The sequence below is a fragment of the Anastrepha ludens genome, chromosome 2, assembly GCF_028408465.1.
Source record: "Anastrepha ludens isolate Willacy chromosome 2, idAnaLude1.1, whole genome shotgun sequence".
Classification (NCBI taxonomy): Eukaryota; Metazoa; Arthropoda; class Insecta; order Diptera; family Tephritidae; genus Anastrepha; species Anastrepha ludens.
The window spans coordinates 147,044,139-147,065,593 of NC_071498.1; the positions used below are offsets into that span (position 1 = coordinate 147,044,139).

Consider the following 21,455-nt stretch of genomic DNA (forward strand, 5'->3'; position numbering starts at 1 on the left):
AACCGAAACGAACTTATTCATAGTCCTATTACTACCAACCTTATTTCTTTGGCTTTTTAATAGGGCTATTAGTATTATTGTTTTATTCACACATGCCAATCAACAAGGAAAATAAACAAACAAAAGAAAAAATAATAAAAAAACCTTCTGCAAAAATATGTATGTATTTAGAACGCCTAATAAAGAATAACAATGCATGGCAACACGCGAGCATAGACAACAACTTAAACACAGGTTGCACTCATTTGTACTTAGAATGTTGGTCAAGTTTAACAAATTGCAGCAATATGTAAAGTAGCAAAAAACTGCGCTAAAAAACAATACTCACAGTGACGTAAATCAACCATGAAGCAATAAAAGAGAACAATAAGTTTGTGTAATATAATATATATACATATAAATATATTTTTTTGAAGCAGAAATAGTTCGTAAAAAGTGCGGAAAAAAATAATAAATCTTAAACATAAAAAAAAATAGCTTACAAAATAATAGCAAAGTAGTATTTGCAGAATTTGTCAGTGTAGAAGTTATTACTACTCCCGTGTGTATTGCTAGTACTGCTAGTACTGCTCAAATGCTGCCTATGACACAGCGGTGCATTAGCGTGTTTGTGTATAAAATTATATATGCAAGAAAATAAAGAAGTAAATCAAAATAAAAACCAAACAATAGCCACGCAATAAAATCGCAATCACAAATTTGCTACCTACCAACTGCACAAGTGTGCGTGTTTTTGCATGCAATATAAATGAGTGTGTGAAGCGCGTGAAGCAAGTGAGGTTACTACTGCTGCAATTGATTGAGAACAGCTGTGAAGTGACAAAAGCCAATTATTTATATCTCTATGTAGGATAATTATTAATTAGACATTTTTATTTGATTAATTAGACTTCACAGCTATGTTTGAGAAAATGTGCATGCAACAATAAAATAATAAAATAATATAATATTTAAGATAATTTCATATCCATAGGTTAGCAAGAAATTTCTAATATTTCAATCACAAATTGTGCCAACAAGTTTTGAATTTCTGTACCCAAATATGCATGAAAACTGTAGTAATTTAATGCACTGCTGGAAAATTTAAAACACAGCATACTTTACTAAGAACAGTGATAGATAAAGCAGGAAATAAATAAATAGTTAAATAAAATTATTAGATGCCATTCTATTTTTCTATATACCGATAAATTTTGCGACTGCCGTAACCGAATAGTTTTGTGCATGACTACCATTCGATAGTGTGCAGGTTCGAAACCCGATGTGAGCAAAGCTTTTTCTAATATCAGTCACTCCTCTACAGGCAAGTGAAATGTATATCTACCATCAAAAATCTCCTCATAAAAATCCATCTGCCGTTCCGAGGCGGTATACAACAGGAGGCCAATCTATTCGCGGAGCAAAGTCGAGGCGCCTACCACAAGTTGGACCGAACTTCGAACAAAGCATGTAAGTGCAAGTTATATATATATATATATATGTTGATCTATTTATTTTATTTTGCTTGTTACAATTTCAAGCTCGTGTACAACTTTGAAGAATGTGCTTTTTAATAATAATTCTGGCATATCAAAAAATTATTCAAAATATTATGATACAGCCTCTTAAACGGTTCAGCTACTGCCACATAGTTACATGTGGCAATTTTTGCATATGAAGCATTGAAGCTCGCACGTCTCTTAATAAAAATAGTAGTAAAAAGAAATGTTGCCTGGGCTAAGGTTTTAAAATCAAACAGAATTGGCTTACAATTGGGACGAAACGGTGTAAGAAAAACTCAAGTGGACTGAAAAAAGCGAAGCATAATATTTCTAAATTATATCAATACTACTAACAGGCACAAAATGTATAAAAGAGCACTAAACAGTACGGGCAGAATATATAAAGAACTGGACCATAACGTAAATCAAAGTTATTTTAAGGCTGGCATAGAAAAATTTTAAAGTTCATGGATTTTTAAAAATGCATTATCCTTAATGACCTCTACAATAAAAATTGCACTTACTGTAATTTAAATGAGAAGGAAACAATCCAGTATTTTTTTTGTATTAAAACAATACAATGATTTTTAATGGAAAAAATTAGTAAATTTTCACGCTGGCGCTTAAAAGTACACACAATTTATTATAGATTAGAATAGTTTTGCGAATAAATACGTACCAAATTTTTCCGGTAGACAACTTTTAAAGTCAATGCCGTATGTTCATTTAAATTAAGTAAAAAATATTGCAAATAGTTTTGTAAGATTTGTTGGGAAAAATAAACGAATCTATCTATATAGTGGCATGTGTGTTTTCTATAGATATGGAGCACGCTGTTTGTTTGAGATTTTCCATATTTTGGTAATAAACTTTGCAGGTTACACTATTTAATTGAAATCATCATTTGCAGTTGGCAAGGTTTTATATCTGAGCTGTCCGCGTGCCAGTCTTCAGCAATATTCTGCGTAAAATTATAAGGATAACTTCTTTTGAAATTTGGAGAAATCCGAAATTGACTTTAAGGCAATACTCTAATAAACTTTTTTCTTTAGCATTTAATGTAGAATCCGAATCTGCTAGGAACGGAGACGAGAAAAACATTCCATACAAATACGATCACCCTACTGTACATATATGGACGCGGTAAGTAGATACATATATTATAATTAAAAAAAGTAAATTTTCAATAAAATTATGTTTACAAAAAAAACAAAAAATTTCAAAAAAAAAGATAAAATTAACAAAAAAAGTAAATGTAAAAAAATAAATTTTCAATAAAATGAAGTTTTGAATAAAATAAAATTGTCAAAAAAATAAAATTTTCAAAAAAATAAAATTTTCGAAAAAATAAAATATTCGAAAAAATTAAAGTTTTCTATTTAAAATTTCAATAAAAAAAACTCAAAAACAAATAAATTTTCAAAAAAACCCGAAAATTTCAGCTAAAAAAAAGATGTTAAAAAAAAATTATGAAAATGTGTTAGAAGCCACTTTTTCCTTTGATTAAATTTTCAATAAAATTTGATTTTCAAGAAATAAAATCTTCAAAAAAAACAAAATAATCAAAAAAATTAATTTTGCAATAAAATTAAATTTTCGAAAAAAGAGAGTTTCAAAAAAATCTAAATTTTCAATAAAACGAAATTCTAAAAAAATTAAATTTTCAATAAAATTAAATTTTCAAAGAAATTAAATTTTCAATAAAATTAATTTTGCAATAAAATTAAACTTTCAAAAAAAATTAAACTTTTCAATACAGTTAAATTTTTCAAAAAAAATTAAATTTTCTATAAAGTTGAAATTCTTAAAATGATCAATTAAAAAAAAAACTCAAAAAAATTAAATTTTCAAAAAAAAAAAACGAAAATTTCGTTAAAAAAAACATATATTAAAAAAATTACGGAAATGTGTTACAAACAAACTTTTTACAATTTAATTAAATTTTTAATAAAATTCGATTTTCAAGAATTAAAATTATCAATAAAACGAAATTATCAAAAAAAATTAATTTTGCAATAAAATGAAATTTTCGAAAAAAGTGAATTTCAAAAAAATCTAAATTTCAATAAAATTAAATTCTAAAAAAAATTAAATTTTCAATAAAATTGAGTTTTAAAAGAAACTAAATTTTCAATAAAATTAATTTTGCAATAAAATTACATTTTAAAAATAATTGAATTTCAAAAAAATCTAAATCTTCAAAAAAATTGAATTTCAAAAAAATTTAAATTTTCAATAAAATTAAATTAAAAAAAAAAAAAAATTCTTCAAAGAAATTTCTGGGTGCTGAAAATTTGCTAGAAACCACTTTTTACCAAAATGAAGAAATCTACTGAGGGTTGATACATCAGTTATTGTAATGAGCCTTTTTTTAAATCAATATCATTTACAGCATCCTCGAACAAATTATTCATTAACAAATATCGACTTCTTTTCTCATACGTTTTTCCGTGTTACTTCACTCCATCCAGCTACATATTTCAAAAAATGTAGGACAGCAATGAACTAACTTGAAAAAAACAAAACCAAAAAAAATAACAAAACACAAAATAAATATCCAACTGACCTACACGCATTTTAGTAACCTCAAAGCGATTTACAATTTCTGGTTATGAATTTTACTACAGCATTGCAAATATGTTGCATAAATAATTTTTACGAATTTCCTACAATAATATAACTACACATGTAAAAGCATTAATCTCAATAAGCCGCAAACCACGCTGCGAAGCAATAAGTAGCCTACATTGCAGAGTTGTAAGTACTCCACATTGCCTACGCACTTCAAACAACCGAACAACCTGAAATACCAAAAACAGCAAGAAAAAATTTACACAATAATCGCTTTACCGATAACCAATGCACTAAATCATAGCGCATTGAAAATAAGAGGCAAAAAATCTTTCAAAAACCATGTAGCAAACAGGTAACAAACGCACAAAAAATCACGCCAGCACGCCCCGAACAACGGCGGCAATCAATGGCCGACCCCTCGAAACGGCCATAGCGTATACGCAATATGAGACTTACGCACGCACAGCTGCACAAGCACACGCACATGCACATGCAATCCCTACATACATCCAAAGCATATAGTTATCTGTAAGGCAAATCACATTTAATGACAGAGTAATGTAAATAAATTGGGCAACAACAACTACGGGAAAAACAATCAATACGGACGGTCGTAAAAATGCAACTGAGTCAACAACGCATAGCTAAGATTTTCAAGTTCATGTTGAAGGACGTCGCTCAACGCAAAACGACAAACGACAAACGGCAAACGACAAACGATAAGCACCAAACGCAACCAATGGACAGACATGGACAGATGCAGTTTGCAAGTCTACTTGGCACGCGTGTGGCAGACAACAAACAGCCAAACAAATGACGCTGTAGTCAAACGCATGCGATCGAGTATTTCAACTTTTCGATCGCTGCGTTTTTATTCATGCACACATTCATACCTACATACACAACGACATACATATCTGGTGTAACGAACAAATTTCAGTTTATTACTGCTTAAGTGCCAAAGTTGTTGCAAAGTTGCTGGCGCTAGCACTGGCATTGCACGGAGCGCCAAGTGTAGCCAATACCTGCCTATCTGCAGCGTCGATTGCGTGAATGAATCAGTTAAGTTGCAACCAATGAAGCGAAAGAAAAAAATGTAAATGTTGCAAAAGCTGTAAAAATAACTGCAGGCACATTCGAATACCCACACGCACACAGACACACACAAAAGTCACTGGTTCGGACAAGCCTACCAAAGTACATATTTCTGTATTGCATTGCCGCGCCAGCTCAGACACTTTGGCGTCTAACCAGTGTGGGACAGTCGAATCGGGCAACACGCATCGACAACAATTTGAACTTGGACTTCTATTTGGGAAAAAAATTTGCAGTTTTCGGTTTTCGCACTGAGTCGCTGCGCACTCGAATTCCGATGAATGCAAATGTGACGTTTGTAGGCACGCATGTGCCTATGTTTGTAGAGCTGGTGTGCGTGCGTGAGTATGTGTCAAATACTGGTCGTTACTTGGCGCTTTGATTATTCATTCATAAGTGGCGCGTGCTCATGCGCACATAAAAATCGCGCATTTGCAACCAGTTTGTCGCTGCCGCAATTAGTGAAACTTGCAATCAAAATCTTAAATGATATGCTAATATGACGGATAAATCAAATTATTAGTAGCATCGTGAAAGTGAGCTGAAAAATTAAAAAAATAAGGATTACGAAATTGTGTACGCTGCGTGTATTAAAAGAGGAATTAAGTGAAAAATAAGTGATATTTTTTGGGAAAAATAATACAATAAATCTTTTTTTTTCATTTATTTACAGGCAGGCTTTTGACGTTTTAAATTTTTGTAATTTTGGCTTCCCAATAATTGCATAAAAAAATAATAATTGGCGCGTGCACTTCTGTTAGGCGTTTAGCCGAGCTCATCCTGCCATTTCTGATGTGTGTCTTGATGTTGTTCCTCAATTGGAGAGACCCACATTTTTAATCCGACCCAGAAATACACTCGGAGGCTTGCCATTGGCGATCGCTATTAGAAAAAAACTCTTTATATTATTTTGCTATTTGATGCACTGAGATTCGAACAAACGAACCAACTCTAGACCATTTCTGAAAATATTTTGACTGAAAATTTAAAGTGAAACGAATTATCTAAAACTGCAACAAATAATTATAGATAATATCATTTGAGTTATAAAAATTATGAACTTTTAAATAAAAAAATATTTTTCTTTTTTTGGGTTTTCCATGATTTTTTTTTAATATTTTTAAAATTTTTACTTTTTAATAATTTTTAATATTTAAGTGCTAGTTAAAGACAAGAACGATAGAAATAAGACTATGCACATCAGTGAGTGTGTGGCCTCACACTAGCCTATTTGTGCCTTGTTGCCTTTGCTCTTGGCAATAAATTTAGTGCTTTTTTATACCCAAAATGCGAAAGTTTTTGAAATTTTTGTTATATTAGATGAAAAAATATTTGTATAATTAAAAAAGGTTAAAAAAGGCCAATCCGAAAAGATTTTAATACTATTGAGAATTTGTTCATTCTTATAAAATTTGATGTTTTGAAAGCGCAAATCTCAGTTTGCAAGTTACGAAAATTTTTAACTTGGTCACACTGAGAGCAAAATAACGGGATCACGATAGGTATATACATATATAATTGACGCGTACACCCGTTTTGGGTGTTTAGCTGAGCTCCTCCTCCTATTTGTGGTGTGCGTCTTGATGTTGTTCCACAAATGGAGGGACCTACAGTTTTAAGCCGATTCCGAGGCAAATATTTTTATGAGAAGGTTTTTCATGGCAGAAATACTCTCGGAGGTGTGCCATTGCCCGCCGAAGGGCGACCGTTATTAGAAAAGCGTTTTTCTTAATTTTAATGTTTCACGGAGATTCGAACTTACGTTGTCTCTGTGAATTTCGAATGGTAGTCACGCACCAACCCATTCGGCTACGGCGGTCGCCATAGGTGCCGTCTCATTATCCTCTCCATCGTGAGTCAAAGAAAAAATTACAAAATTGACAGCAAGCTGGAAGTGTCTTGCTGGAAAATCGGAATACATAATTTTGCAGAAACTTTGAAATAAAAGGGAGTTGGAAACCTCTAAAAATATATTTTGTATTGACTTTTTGTTTGTAATTTTAGGGCAGTATGCTGACGGATCTGTGCTCTAATTATCATGGCACAAAGTTTTATTGATTTTCAGAACCAAAAAATACACTAAGAATTTTACGAAGGTTCTTGACGCGCTCAATCCAAATCTCACCTCACATTCACATTTTTAGATTATATTTGAGATTATGTAACCTCATGAGATTTTCAAAGCATTTTGCATGCGTAAAAAAAGAGTTTTGGCACTGTAACAGATTGTAGTGGCTCCATGAGACACACTTAGTCTCATAGGCCATCGTGATACCGCGTGGGGAACTTGTCGTGATCTTCCTAAAACCAAAGTGAACTTTACAACAATTTTAGAAAATCCCTGATCTTCTCAGATCCAGAAGATTTCAAAAATTTTCTACATAAAGTGGTGAATCTCCGTCTGGATAGAGCAGGACGGTAGTAAAGAAAGTGTGAAATCGTCTCTTACTTTTCTTCATCAGGAAAGATTTTATAGAAATCATGTGTCTGCACGCGTAGCCTCTCAGCGTGTCTACCTATAAGACAGTGTTCCGTTACAGATATCAGTGAGCTTAGACTATGCCTATTTGAGCTTAGTATAATCTCCAAAAAAAAGAATAATAATAAAAAATGAAAATAAAAAAATAAAAATAAATATAAAAAAAATAAAAGTAAAAAAATTATATATTAATAAAAAAAAAATAAAAAAATTATACAATAATAAAAAAAAAAATTAGAAAAAATAATAATAATAAAAAATAGAAATAAAAAAAATTAAAATAAAAAAAATTAAAATAAAAGCAAAGAAATAATAATAAAGTAGTAAAAAAATAAATAATAAAAATAAATATAGAAAAAAGTTAAAAATAAATCTCAAGTAACAGTTTGTAAGAAAACTCTTGAAATCGTACTTAATGCAGCTAAACCCAGTAAAAGAAAATATCACTCTTCAGTTCCTGGTAATATTGAGAATTATATGACGACAGGGTATTGCCTTAACATTTTATAAAAATCACATGAACCGCAATATTTCATAGTTTGAACCCCTCTTAGCTTGAAGACCTTTTCGGAGTTGTGAGATGGAAATTTTATTCTATTAATTTAACGCACAAAATTTGTTCAAATACTTTAGAATTCCACTCTGCTTTTGTATATTTTTATATCTTTTTTTGTATATTTTTATATAAAAAAAATTAAATTTTGCAGTTGATGCATTAAAATAAATTTTGAAATAATTTGAAAATAATTTAATTTTCCTGTAAGAGGATTGAACTCAGTTTAGAAATACATTGTGTAAAATAAGTACCCGGAATTTAAAAAAAAACACATTTTTTCATATTATTCATCATTATTTGTTGGATCGCCTTCAAAATAGGCTCCTTTTGAGCCGATACAAATATTCCAACGAACAACCCAGTCATCCATGGCCCGCTGGTAGGCCGGCGCCGGGATGGCCTTCAGCTCCTTCAGCGAATTTTTTTTAATGTCTTCAATCGACTCAAAACGCCTTCCCCGAAGTGGCAATTTTAGTTTTGGGAAGAGAAAAAAGTCACAGGGTGCGAGATCTGGCGAATACGGTGGCTGTTCGATAGTATTTATTAAGCTTTTGGTCTTGTATTCGCGTACAATCAAGGCTCGGTGCGATGGCGCGTTGTCGTCGTGCAGAATCCACGAATTGTCCTTCCACAATTCGGGCCGTTTACGGCGAATGGCTTCACGTAAATGCCTTAAAACGGATAAATAATATTCCTTATTAACCGTTTGGCCCTCTGTAAGGAACTCAGAGTGCATCACGCCTTGGTAATCAAAGAAAACCGTGAGCATAACCTTCACTTTTGACCGGCTTTGGCGTGGTTTTTTTGGATACGGCTCGTTCTCGAAGCGCCATTCAGACGATTGCTGACTGGTTTGCATATCGTACTCGTAGACCCATGTCTCATCACCAGTTATTATGCGTTTCATGAACGTAGGGTCCGTATTAGCTCGGGAAATTAGCTCAGAGACCTCCTTCCGATGCTCTTTTTGCAAAAAATTGAGTAAAATTCGCCAAGTAAACAAAAGATCAACTCACTTTGACTGCAGAATAAAACACACTAAGTAATAGATCCCGTTCTAATAAGGCTTGTGCATTCAAGGACATGTGTACCAACATGAAAAAACCAAATTTGAAGTGTCAGGTATTCCCGGGAGAGTTTAAATTATAAATTCCGGGTACTTATTTTACACAATGTATTTGAAAATTATTTTTGTATTGTTTTTTTAATTTTCTTTAGATAGTATATTAGATAATTTAAAGGATGTTTGTCATTGCCACACAAGGCGAATTGGGTATCTATGGTGGCGCCATAAAAAACAGTTACCTTATTTTTCGCGATTTTGACAAGTCTGACGTAGGAAAAACTTCGTTTGTAAAAATGGCTTGGTATTTTTGTGATTTCTGAGATTTAAACTAATCAAACTAATAAAAACGAAGTGCCTTGTGTTCAATTGTGAAAGCATAAATTAATATAAAGCCTCCAAATGCAGTTTGTTGGCGTTTTTATGCGAAAGACACCATGGCAAGAAAGCATGTGTGTATGTGTGTGTATAATTTCTTGTGTTTAGTTGTTTCCATTGCTTTCGCCTACTCTTCCTCTTCACAAACAAGTAATTTTCCTTCCTTTTGCTTGTGTATTCATCCGCTCTTACGGCACGGCGAATTCGCAAGGCTCAATCGTGTATTCTATCATTCTTGATTGCCACATTTTTCTATTATTTGATGTTCCAAAGGGCTTCGAATCTGGGGCGAACTGAATGGCAGTCATGTACAAGCCATTCTGCTACAACGACTGTTAGCGCATTTAAATACCAATATTGAATTAATTTAGATGTTGACCTTCACACTTCGGCTAAAATAAAATCGTTACCTGATTGCCAGCATTAGTGTAAAATGATTCTTTATTAAAAATTTAAAAATGAGTTTGTACGATTTTTGTTTTTTTAAGTAAAATGTCTTATTTCTAACTCAGTTGGCAACATTCCTAGCAATTGTATGCTGATAGTTTAAAAATGCTTGACTACTACCAAGGCGAATCTATTAAAAGTAGTATCGGTAAATCAGCTGATTTGTTTTTTTCTTTCGCCGTGTCCACGTGGCTGTCAGCCTTGAATGAAACAAGACGAATTCATTATTTGTTTTCTACTCTGCCAATACTTTGCTTTGACAATCAAATACACAAAACATTGCTGTTGTTCTAGTGCCACCACCTTTAATGAATGCGCCTTGACTACGACTTTAAAAAAGTCAAACCAAATTGTCGTAAACCCACAAATTTAAGACTCACCAACCAAAAAAACGACAAGTCGAAAAATATATCCTGCGTACTTAAATTGATTTAAAGCAACCATGTTTTTGTATAAGTTATTTTTCACACTTTTGAATAGTAACAGTTCAACTCAATCCACCTAATGAACGCCTGGCTTAAAACAATAAAAAGAAGTAAAAGTTATTATGTGACTGACATTCCGTGAGTGTACTTCAGCATGCATGTGTTTGCGCGTGTGTGTGTATACCATGCAACTTGCTACGTTAAGCTACTTGGTTCAAGACATTGTCATAGAGGGAGCCACAAAGCCAAAAATATTAAAAGCAGAAAAACCATTACGTAGCGCCATTCATTACCACCGGCCGCATCACACCAATTGCGCTCGTGAATGCTGCTACTTAAGCAAAACTGACTTTAGTTTTGTTGCGCGCACTTTCATGAAGTTATTTAAATACTACCAAACTTATGCGGCTGAAGTGTGTTACTAATCTCAGGAGTGCCACTAGAAGCTACTATATGTGCAATAAAATGCGAATAGCCCTAAACGCGATCGATCATTTGTTCGAATTGCATGGCTTTCCTATAAAAAGTATACTGTTCACTACGAAACGCAATATGGAAAACCTGCCACTACTCACTTTGAAAGGAGTAACACTGGAACAGTCTTCCTGGGTAAAATATTTAGGGGTAAACCTAGATTGTAAGATGACCTGAAAAATGAACATCGGACAGAAGGGCTGTCGAACACTATAAGTCTTCTGGCAGTAAAAGAGAGTCTTTGGCAAGATATGAGGTCCAACACCGGCGAAAGTACATTGGTTGTGCATCACCTTGATTAGACCCATTATTACATATGCCTTTGTATTCTGGTGGAAGACCACTATGATTAATTCCAGAATGAAATCCCAAACCAGACTACAGAGAAGTGTGTGCTTGGGTATCACAGGTGCTATGAGTACTACAAATGGCGATGCGCTTAATGTCATCCTGAACTTGCAACCTCTAGACCGTCAAATTGGAAAGGAAGCGATGAAGACAGTGCACAAACTCAAGCTAAATGCACTTTGGGGAAACGAAGAAATCGCTGGCCACTGTTAGATGTGCCACCAGTTTTATTGTTCTTGATGCCAGTGGACAATAGTGTGCCTTGCGTTAGCTTCGGTAGGAAGTATGATGTTTTGATTCCAGATAGAGATCAATGGTAAAGTCCCGGTAACCTATTAACGCTTTTTCAGCACACTTTCTACACCGATCCGTTAGCAATTAAGATTCGAATAAGTAGGTTGCTAGCCTGCCTATCCTAGCTTGGTAATAGTTAAACACCTACACCTCCAAGCAAGTGTTGCCTGTTTTGGTCCGTGAGTGCTATTTTATTTCTCACCTAACCTGCAAATCCGCCGAGCGTTGCCTTATCCGCCACCTGGGGATGGGACCGATGGGAAACAGGCAACTTCACGAGGCCTACTTGATGCCCTACGCTCTACAAGGAGTTAAAGAAAAACATGCGTATATTTTCTACACCAACGGCTCCAAACCCAATGATGAATCTGGATGGTACCCAGACGAAGACACCAAGTACTCATACACCAAGAACAAATGGCGTTTTCTTAACGGAAGTCTATGCCGTCTTCAATGTAGTATACTGTCTAATTGAGAAAACGGGGCGGCCTCGTAGTATTGGAATTTATAGTGACAGTCAAGTTGCACTGAGAGCCCTTGCTAACGTACGCAGCTCTTCGAAATTACTCGGTGAATGTAAGATAAAACTGAACAGTCTTGCAAAACACAACAAAGCTTGTCTTATTCGGATGCCTGGACACTGTGGTATCGCAGGGAACGAGTTGACTGATAAACTGGCTAATGAAGGCAACACAAACATACCACTAGGTCCTGAACCCTTCCTAGGGGACAATTCTGCTTTGGTTCAACTATGGATTGGCGACTTCATGAGGCCTACCCATGAAAAGCGTTGGTTTGAGTTGGACTTCTGCAGAGTAGCCAAGTAGTTTTGTGAAAGAACCTAACAAGACATTAGCGACCTTTCTTCCAAAACTTCGTAGGAAGGAAGAGTACTGGTGGGCGTAATCACAGGTCAGCATATGGTAACCCGACATTCTTGAGAATGAGGTTACGCAGATAATTTTCTCTGTAGCTGTCCGGCGTTTTATAGAGTCAGACTTAGGCTGTTGAGGTGTAATGTACTAAGTATGGACAAAGTTCATACTCTTCTTCTTCCAGATCTCTTAAGATTCATCAATGAATCCAAAAGATTAGCGGTAGAGTGACCTCAGACCAATTTTTCCGTCTCACTATCCATATTGTATCCATCCTGACCCTCTATTGAGGCATTTTCTACTATAATCTATCTGGGTGTAGTACAATGGTCTTTCTGACTGAGTGCTTGGTCTAGTCCAACCCCGCACAAATCTAATCTAATCGAAGTATATATATAAGAATTCTAATGCCTAATGAATGACATCGATAAAATGGTGTGTATCCTTGTATCCTCTACAAATTGTATCGATTGAGCCAGTTGTCGGTATAAAAATACCTACAACTAAAATTTGAACTATTTCCGCACAACAAGAAAATAATTCAAGGATTGAGAATTCAAGTTATCTGATTGTGCCCAAATACATTGTCTCACATCGACAAGTCTATTTATTGTGAGTACTGCACGCATCTGGAGGTCTGCACTAACTTCAATGCGCAACAACTTAATTAAGAGCAGCTTCAAGAATGTTCTGCATTCACAATTACGTATGAGTATTGCTTCTACACACATTTTTATGTTAGTCTAGGCAACATTCACATTGTCTTGCCATTCTTTCCACTTGTTTTATGGTTACTCATTTACATCTTGTTTTGTTTTTCTACTCACTTTCATTGTTGCACTATTCATGATCAGTTGAGTTCATCATCTTATTGCGCTAATGAAGTGTTAGATAAATAAAGGAAATTAAATAAATGAAATTAAACAAATGAAATGCAAACTTTTCCCAGCATCGAAGCAAATTTGTCCATTTGTACCGACTGCGCGGTTTAATACTCATACGACTCGTTATGAAAAATTGCTTTAAAAATAAACTGGTAAACGCAAATATTCCAACCGTTGCGGGCGATGTATTTGCCGGCGCTATTGGCTATTAACTCGGCTTCTCATGCAATAAAGTAATCAATTTTAATTTTTCTATTTTTTTAAGTTTTTTTTACACAGCTCAAAAATTAATGCTGAAGTTTAAAGTTGACACTATAAATGCTATGTACGCGCGCATGCCCATTCACGCTCATTGACATCGCATTAAATTAACGCGATGTGTTCGCCGCCTGCCAGTGGCAAGTGAGCAGGCGCATATTTTATCTATGCATAGATTTTCCCAGGTAGTCAAATTGAGTAGTCACCAAATTGTGCGCAGCGGTCAATTGAACTGTAAGTACATGGCCGCTTAGATGTGTTTATGTCAGTGCCAATGAACGTTGGTGGCAACTCATGAGAGATTTGTTATAAAAAATAAATTAAATAATTGGCGCGTAAACTTCTGTTGGGTGTTCAGTCGAGCGCCTCCTTCTGTTTGTGGTGTGCGTCTTGATGTTGTTCCATACGATTTGATATCTCTGTATACAAGAACGTAGACAATTTCTTCTTCTAAAACTGCTTTTAATATTTAAAAAAGCTTATTGGTCTTACATGCAAATCAGTGGCATTCATTTTAGATAGGTGCTGCCACCTGTTTGTATTAAAAAAACACAGTAATGTATTAAAAACAGGCATAAGTATTCCAACGAGGTCAACTATTTTTAAGAAAAATATATTCCCAAAACAATTGCTCGGCAGCGTTGCCACCCGCATTTTATTGCAAAACTACAATAGCAATTCATATTAACGAACATTAAGGCATAATTCGGTATTAAATGAATGGTGTTTACAGAAGATTTAATAAAAAAATATTTTTAACAGGTGTTGCCACCTATTTATATTAAAAACACACGGTAGTTTATTAAAAAATGGTCTAAGGTATCACAGCATAGGTGAATAATTTTAAGACAATTATATTCCAAAAATAATTATTTTTAGAGTTGCCACCTGAATTTTATTGCAAAACTAGAATTTCATATTAATGAACATTAAGGCATACTTTCGTATTAATTAAAGATGTTTACAGAGGATTTGATTAAAAAAAATTGTAGCTGGTGTTGCCACCTATTTTTTGACAGTTAGGAATTTTATTGCAAACATATATCAATACTATATTTCGCATCTTATGAAAAAAAATTAACATTTTAAAAATTTTAATTGATAACAACATTTAATTAGAGGTTAGAACATGGGCATCAAACGAAATGTGTTAAAAAAATGAACAAAGCTTTAATTGACATGATGGCTTTGCTAATTCTTAAGACGCAAATAGCAAACAGTAGTACAAATGAATTACAAAGCATTAGGATGTGGGTATCACGCAAATTGTGGTTGAGACAATTTAAATTGAAAAAGTATTTTTTGAATGGTGCTGCCACATATTTAGCCAAAATTGAGATATCGACTGCAAAATTTTATTAGTACATAGTAAATATATACACATATATATATATCTGCCGTTCGGAGTCGGCTTAAAACTGTAGGTCCCTCCATTTGTGGAACAACATCAAGACGCATTCCTCAAATAGGAGGAGGAGCTCAGCCAAACACCCAAAAAGGGTGTACGTGCCAATTATATATATATATATATAAATATATACACATAATATATATATATACATATATCAATATAAATATAGAGATATCTTATGCCCAATAATATTCTTAAAAGGCGTTGCCATCTAAATAGAAAAAACAATTTTAATTAAAAAACAAAATGCAATTGGAAATGTGTTCGAAAGAATGAAAAAAGCTTTAATTAAAATTCTTTGCGTATGGCGTTGCCACCTTACTCCAAAAGTCAAAATTATTACTTACACCACAGATGAATTAAGTGGTACAATGTAAGTATTACGCAAATTGTGATTGGAACATTTTTTAAAAGTTTGTTTTGGATAGCGTTGCCATTTTTTTTAGTTCGAAAAGTTTTGGAATTGTCTTGAATTGCTTTAGCTTTGAAGCTACTTTAGAGGAAAATCGCTATTGAAAAGAGAAACCTATGGGATTGCAAAATTACTACAGCAGAATGAGCACCCAGCCATAATAAACCACATAATTCTGAAATAAATCGAAGTGAAGCAGCGGTTTTATGGGGTCGAATTTTTAAACAGCTTGAAAATTTCATAATACAAGTTTCGAAATACAAAATTCAGTTCCGATAATAATTCTAAGACATTTAAAATCTCCTGAGTTGTGCAAACGCTTGAAAATTAAAAAACTGGAAAAAGAAAATTTTGATCAAATTATTCCATCTGGCTGCTGTAAAGGATACTCTGTTACAATCACTCGAACTCCAATAATCTCAACCAACAATTATTCCGTTAAATCCAAGAGACATAAATTTTCGATTAACTTGTTTTTTTTAGTGACAATTAACAAGGCACAAGGGCAGCCTTAAAAAAAAAACGGATATTGATCTGCGTACTGATTGCTTCTCCCTCATTCAATTATACGTTGGTTGTTTGCGAGTAGGTAGCTAAAGTGTTTTAGATGTACGTTTGCGCTACGGGCAATAAAAATTTGAATGTGTGAAAGTATAGAGAAATTGTGTGAGTGAAGTGCATCAATAAAAACGCAAAAATTGCTTTAGACTTTCCGTTTCAAAAATTTAATGGTGGTAAATTTAATGCCATCCGCGGCTTGGCCAGCTCGTTTCTAATAAAATAATTTTTTTTACAGATAAAGTAGATATTCGAATGGATTTATAAGCGTGCGGGATTAACATAGCAGAGAGGTAAAGAAGAAAAAACATATTTTCATTATTTTTGTTTTTTAAGAAAAAAACATTTTCTTCGTCTTCTTCTTCTTCATCTTCTGCTTGTGTAACCATCGCAGCATTTACATAAATTTTTGAATATTAAATAGTATTGATTTTGGCGGCATGTGAATTATTGATGAGAAAGTGAGGCAAAGGTGCAGCTTAGTGAGCCACCGTAAAATTCCCCCAGTGTTAATGGAAGCCAAATATGTTGAAAAACATAAATTTTTGTGTGGATTATAATTTTGTTTTTCTTATTTTTTATGCAGTTGTTTTTTATTATTTCGATCAATTAAGAAATTTCGTATTAGCTACACTTGTGGGATAATGTTACACCATCGTTTGCTTACATATTGCCTACAACAACAATGCTAATCAAAAGCATTAAATGCAAATGACTTTTCTTGAGCTGAGATACATAGTTTAAGTAACTCAAAACAAATGTAACAATGTAGCTGCGGATGCAATTGAAACTGGGCTTGCACGCGATTTTTGGTTTAGTTGTTTTATTTTAATTTTTTTTTTTTTTTTTGTAATATATTTATTTTTTTAGTTTTTTAATTTTTTTGGTTTATTTGTTATTTTTTATTTTTTTTTTATTTTTAATTTTTGTTATTTGTTATTTATTTATGTTTTTCTTTGAATAATTTTTTATTTTTTTTGTTTTCATTATTGCGCCGTTTCTCACCTACAAATATACATACATAACAGTTTGCGTAATTTTGGCACGACGCGAAACGGCGTATTTCCGAAATGCATAGTGATTGCCATAATATACGACCGTTACGCCCACACCTTCGAAAAAAAGCTGCACAAATAATAGCAATCGGCTAAAAGAAACAACAAGTGTATCACATGACAAGCTCTGGGTTGGTTTGCACAATAGTATTCTAATTATTTTGTACATTTTTTTCCCTTTGTACCTCAAAAAGTTGCCACAAATCGACTACACGTCAGTTCAACACACGTCAATCGCATATCAAAAGTTATGTTGCACTTAACTGCAATGACCCACAAAAGGAGAAAAAAGTAAATGAAAAATGAAAAACGAGCTATAAGAAAATTATGTAGTGCGTTTTGTATTACCCAGAACATTTTGTATTTAGTTTTTTCACAAATTCAAGTTTACACAAATATTTATATATGTTCAAACATTTGATCTAATTTTTTGTAATTGAAAGAAATATGAAGGAAGAAAGAGCAACCCACCCCAGTATTGTCACAGGCCATGAAATTCACAATTGCTAAAATTCACAAGTTTGTGTCATAAGTCTTTTGCTTTAACTCAACAATTTAACATTTTAAAGCTTTGGCATCATCGAGTGCAATGAGTTCGTTTAAGGTTAACTCCTAGTAGACCAGCGAAAAAAAAAACAAATTTGAGTAAACTGTTATTATTATTATTTTTTAATATGAAATTACATTATATTGCATTAAAGTTGTTATTGCTTAGTTTCAGCAAAATCCCTTTAACTGCTTTGATCTGCAATTAATCAATGCCATTGTGAAATAAGGTATGAAAAATGCGCAAGACAATGTTTGTAGTGTAAGAAAATTTAATAATTTAAATATAAGTCGTAAACAAATTAGTTATACATATATATTTATTATTATTATTTATTAGTATTATATATTTTTTAACCAGTATATACAGTGAAACCTCTCTTGGACAGACACTCACCGTCTGCCAACTTTTGTTCTCTATAGAGATGTCCGCTCAACAGAGGATACTGATATTGATGCTTCGATACCTAAAACTTGAAAAGGGAATAATGCGCGCCCTAAGGAGAAGGTGCCCATTGAAAGAAGTTCCACTGTAGCAATGTATTTTATAATACATAAAGGGTTTCCCAATAACGGGTGTTATTTTGAATATCCCGCTATTTCGGTAGAAGTCACTTTTGAAGCTGTCATTTTCTGATACTTGACAAGTAGAAACTACGCCATTATTGAAAATGGAACGACACATCTGCAACGCACTGAAATTATTAAAATTCACTATAAAAATGGTGAAAATTTGGCAGAGACGTTTCGTAAAACTCGAACATTTTTAGGTCATCGTGAAGCACCTTGTCGGACCGCAATACAGAAATTGGTGAAAAAATTCGAGCTGTTGGGACAACTTAGTGATGTGAAGAATAAAACCTGTCCACGTCGCTCAAGAACAGCCGAAAATATTGCTGTTGTACCCGAAAGTGTTGAAGAAAACCCAGGTTTGTCCATTCCTCCACGATTTGGGTCTTAAGGCTTATAAAGTCCAGTTAACACAAAAACTCAAACCGGCCGATCATCAACAACGTCGTGTACAGATATCTGGCCCTTAATTCTCTAATAACTACACATGTGACAATATTCTGCGAAAACATCATCGTCAAAGCGTGATAAACTGTGGACAAACCAGAACTAACGATCTGGAAGGTTCTATGCTTATTTGGAGACACTTCAAACAAAGCATTTACTACGAGTTGCTTCCGTATGGCCACATACTAAATTCAGATCTCTACTGCCAACAACTGGCCATTGAAGGTAGCCATTTACTAGAAACGGTCGAAATTGACCAACAAAGAGGTGTTATGTTCCATCAGGAGAACGCAAGGCCACACACGTATGTATTGCCTCGCCAAAAACTCGCGTAGCTTGGTTCGGAAATTTTAATGCAACCACCATAGAGTCCGGACCTGGCACCAAGCGATTATCACCTTTTTTCTGATTGCAAAACTTGCTGAGTGATAAGAAATTAGTATGAAGAGAAGATTGTGAAACTCGATTACTAGAGTTTTTTGCCAATAAGGACCAGGACTTCTACGAGAGAAGAGTTATATAGGCACCTTTAAAACGGCAGCAAATTATGCAACGAGACGGCGCATATTTGACCCAAATCGAACAATCCGAAACATCTTAAATAAATTTTTGAATTTTAGACGAAAATAATGGGTTTATTTTTCACCAAAACAATATATAAAATTGCTGCGTACAGCCTTTACTGGGTATTTAACCGAGCTTCTCCGCTAATTTGTGGTGTACTTCTTGCTGTTGTTTTTCAAATTCAAGGATCTAAAGTTTTATGTCGACTCTGAGTGGCGGCCGACATTTATGAGAAGCTTTTTCATGGCAATAATATACTCAGAGGCTTACCTGCTAAGGACCGACCACTATCAGAAGAAACATTTTCATTTGGAGTTTCATGAATAGAGCGAGTTTGAAGGCCGAGGCAAAATAATATGTATACAGAACTTCTCGCTTATAAGCTCTAAGACAATGTCACCCATTTAAATATACACTAAATTCCCGCGATATAAGGAAGACCGCTTATAAACATTTTCCGCTTACAGACACCGAAAAATTGGGCATCCTCCCGCTTATAGCGCTGAAATTTAATTTGGCACTTATTCCTACAATTAAATTTTTGCTTGAAATTGAAAAGAGTGTGCAGTAAAATTCGGTCTCCCTACACTGAGCATTTAGTCGCGATTTTCAATGAACCGAAATTAAATATAATTGTTTATTGATCTCTGTGCTCCTGAAATTTGTTGCACATACAAATGTTTACATTAAATAATTTAAATCTCAATTTGTTCTTGTTTTAAACGGAAATTCATTCAATTTAATAGAAGTAGCCGTTCGTTTCGTTCAATTCGATGCACCGGTAATGCTTTTGACCGCGGATTTTCATATAAGCACTTCCCGCTTATAAGCAGCGAATCTTGTGTTTACAGCTAGGAAATATTTTATATATAATTTTGAAATTACAATATAATAACTAATATTTTTACTACAATAATTAGACAATTATAAAAATGCTATTGTAAAAAAAAACTGTCACATTTTCGCCTTGCGTGAAATTTTAAATTTTTAGAACTAAAACTAGCAAATTGTTTGCACTTCAAAATTAACCAAGCCCTTGAATTCATACACAAAGTAAAAACATTCATATCCTTAAATTATCTCTATACTTTCGCATTAGTACTTACGTATTTCATTTTGTTGTTTTACTGTCACAAATTAGTTGCGAATCCACGTAGACTGCCAGTAATGGTAATTGCACCCAAAAAATGCACAAATCACAACAATTGCAATGCGAACTTTTTCTCCGAAAAAGCAAATGCTACAATTACACTTCAAACACTTTTATGCACTTTTTATGCAAATTAGATACACTTTTATTTTAACACCACTAATTTCTTTGCTATCCGCTTTGGATTTCTATTATTTACTCAAATTTTCGCTTCGCTTCAAAAGCACAATTGGTGGAACACAGCCAAGGTGCACTTTGAAAAAAAACAAAAAAAAAGTTGCAGTTTTGAAAACAAACAAAACAAAAAAATTAGTAAAATTTTTTCGTATTTGGTTTGGTAGTAAAAACAAAAAATATAAATAATATTTTTTCCTTAGTTTGCGTTTTTTTGAAGTTAACCGCGCGTTGCCTTTATCTGTAGCAATCACAATTGGCGTTGCAACTCCTTCGATTCGATTCGTACTTTGTACAATTTTAATATTTTTGTGTGTTCACTGGGGCGGTGATGCGGTTTGGTCAGGCGTTCGAACGGTCCGTGTGCTGGGGTAGGTTAGTACTAGTCGACGTGCTGTTGGTTGTTTATTTGGTTTGTTGGTTGGTTGGCTGGCTGTGTGTGCTTTTGAGGTATTAAGAGACTTGAGGTAAGGCACTTAATGAATTCCAATGGATTTGCTTAGTTGATTTTATATTAAACACGAAACTCTAAATTTTGTTTGCGTTTCGCGCTCTCACTGGAGCATAAATGCAAGTAAAGAGACTGAACTCAGTGGCAAAAAAAGCGAGCGAGAGAGAGAGGGAGAGCGCAAGAGTGAGAGCACGCACGTTGGTGCACCACTGAGCGAGTGTGTGTGTGTGTGTGTGTATAAGTGAATTTTCCACCGCTTAACTCTGGCTGCCTGGCTAGTTGGCTGGCTGGACGGGCGTACGTGATTAACCGTTGTGATTTTGAGTATTTAAAAAGTTTTGAGTGCATTTGTTGATATATGCGATTTTTTTACTTTCTTTTACAAAGTTTTTTCGTTTTTTTTTTTTTTTTTGAGTTCGTCATTTGCTGTCGCTTCGCAAACGTCGTGATAAGCGCGCGATACTGATGTGTCAAGACATTTCACTG

General features: G+C 33.9%; 1 protein-coding gene across 1 annotated transcript in view; it reads right to left on the minus strand.

Annotated features, from left to right (window-relative positions):
* LOC128855536 (uncharacterized) overlaps positions 1 to 20,984 on the minus strand; it is an 83,569-nt gene extending 62,585 nt beyond the window's left edge. The window contains exon 1 of the mRNA XM_054090511.1: positions 20,301 to 20,984. Within this exon, the coding sequence (XP_053946486.1) occupies positions 20,301 to 20,309 (9 nt within the window). The 5' untranslated portion in view covers positions 20,310 to 20,984. The remainder of the gene's footprint in view (positions 1 to 20,300) is intronic.
* Positions 20,985 to 21,455: the final 471 nt, after the last annotated feature.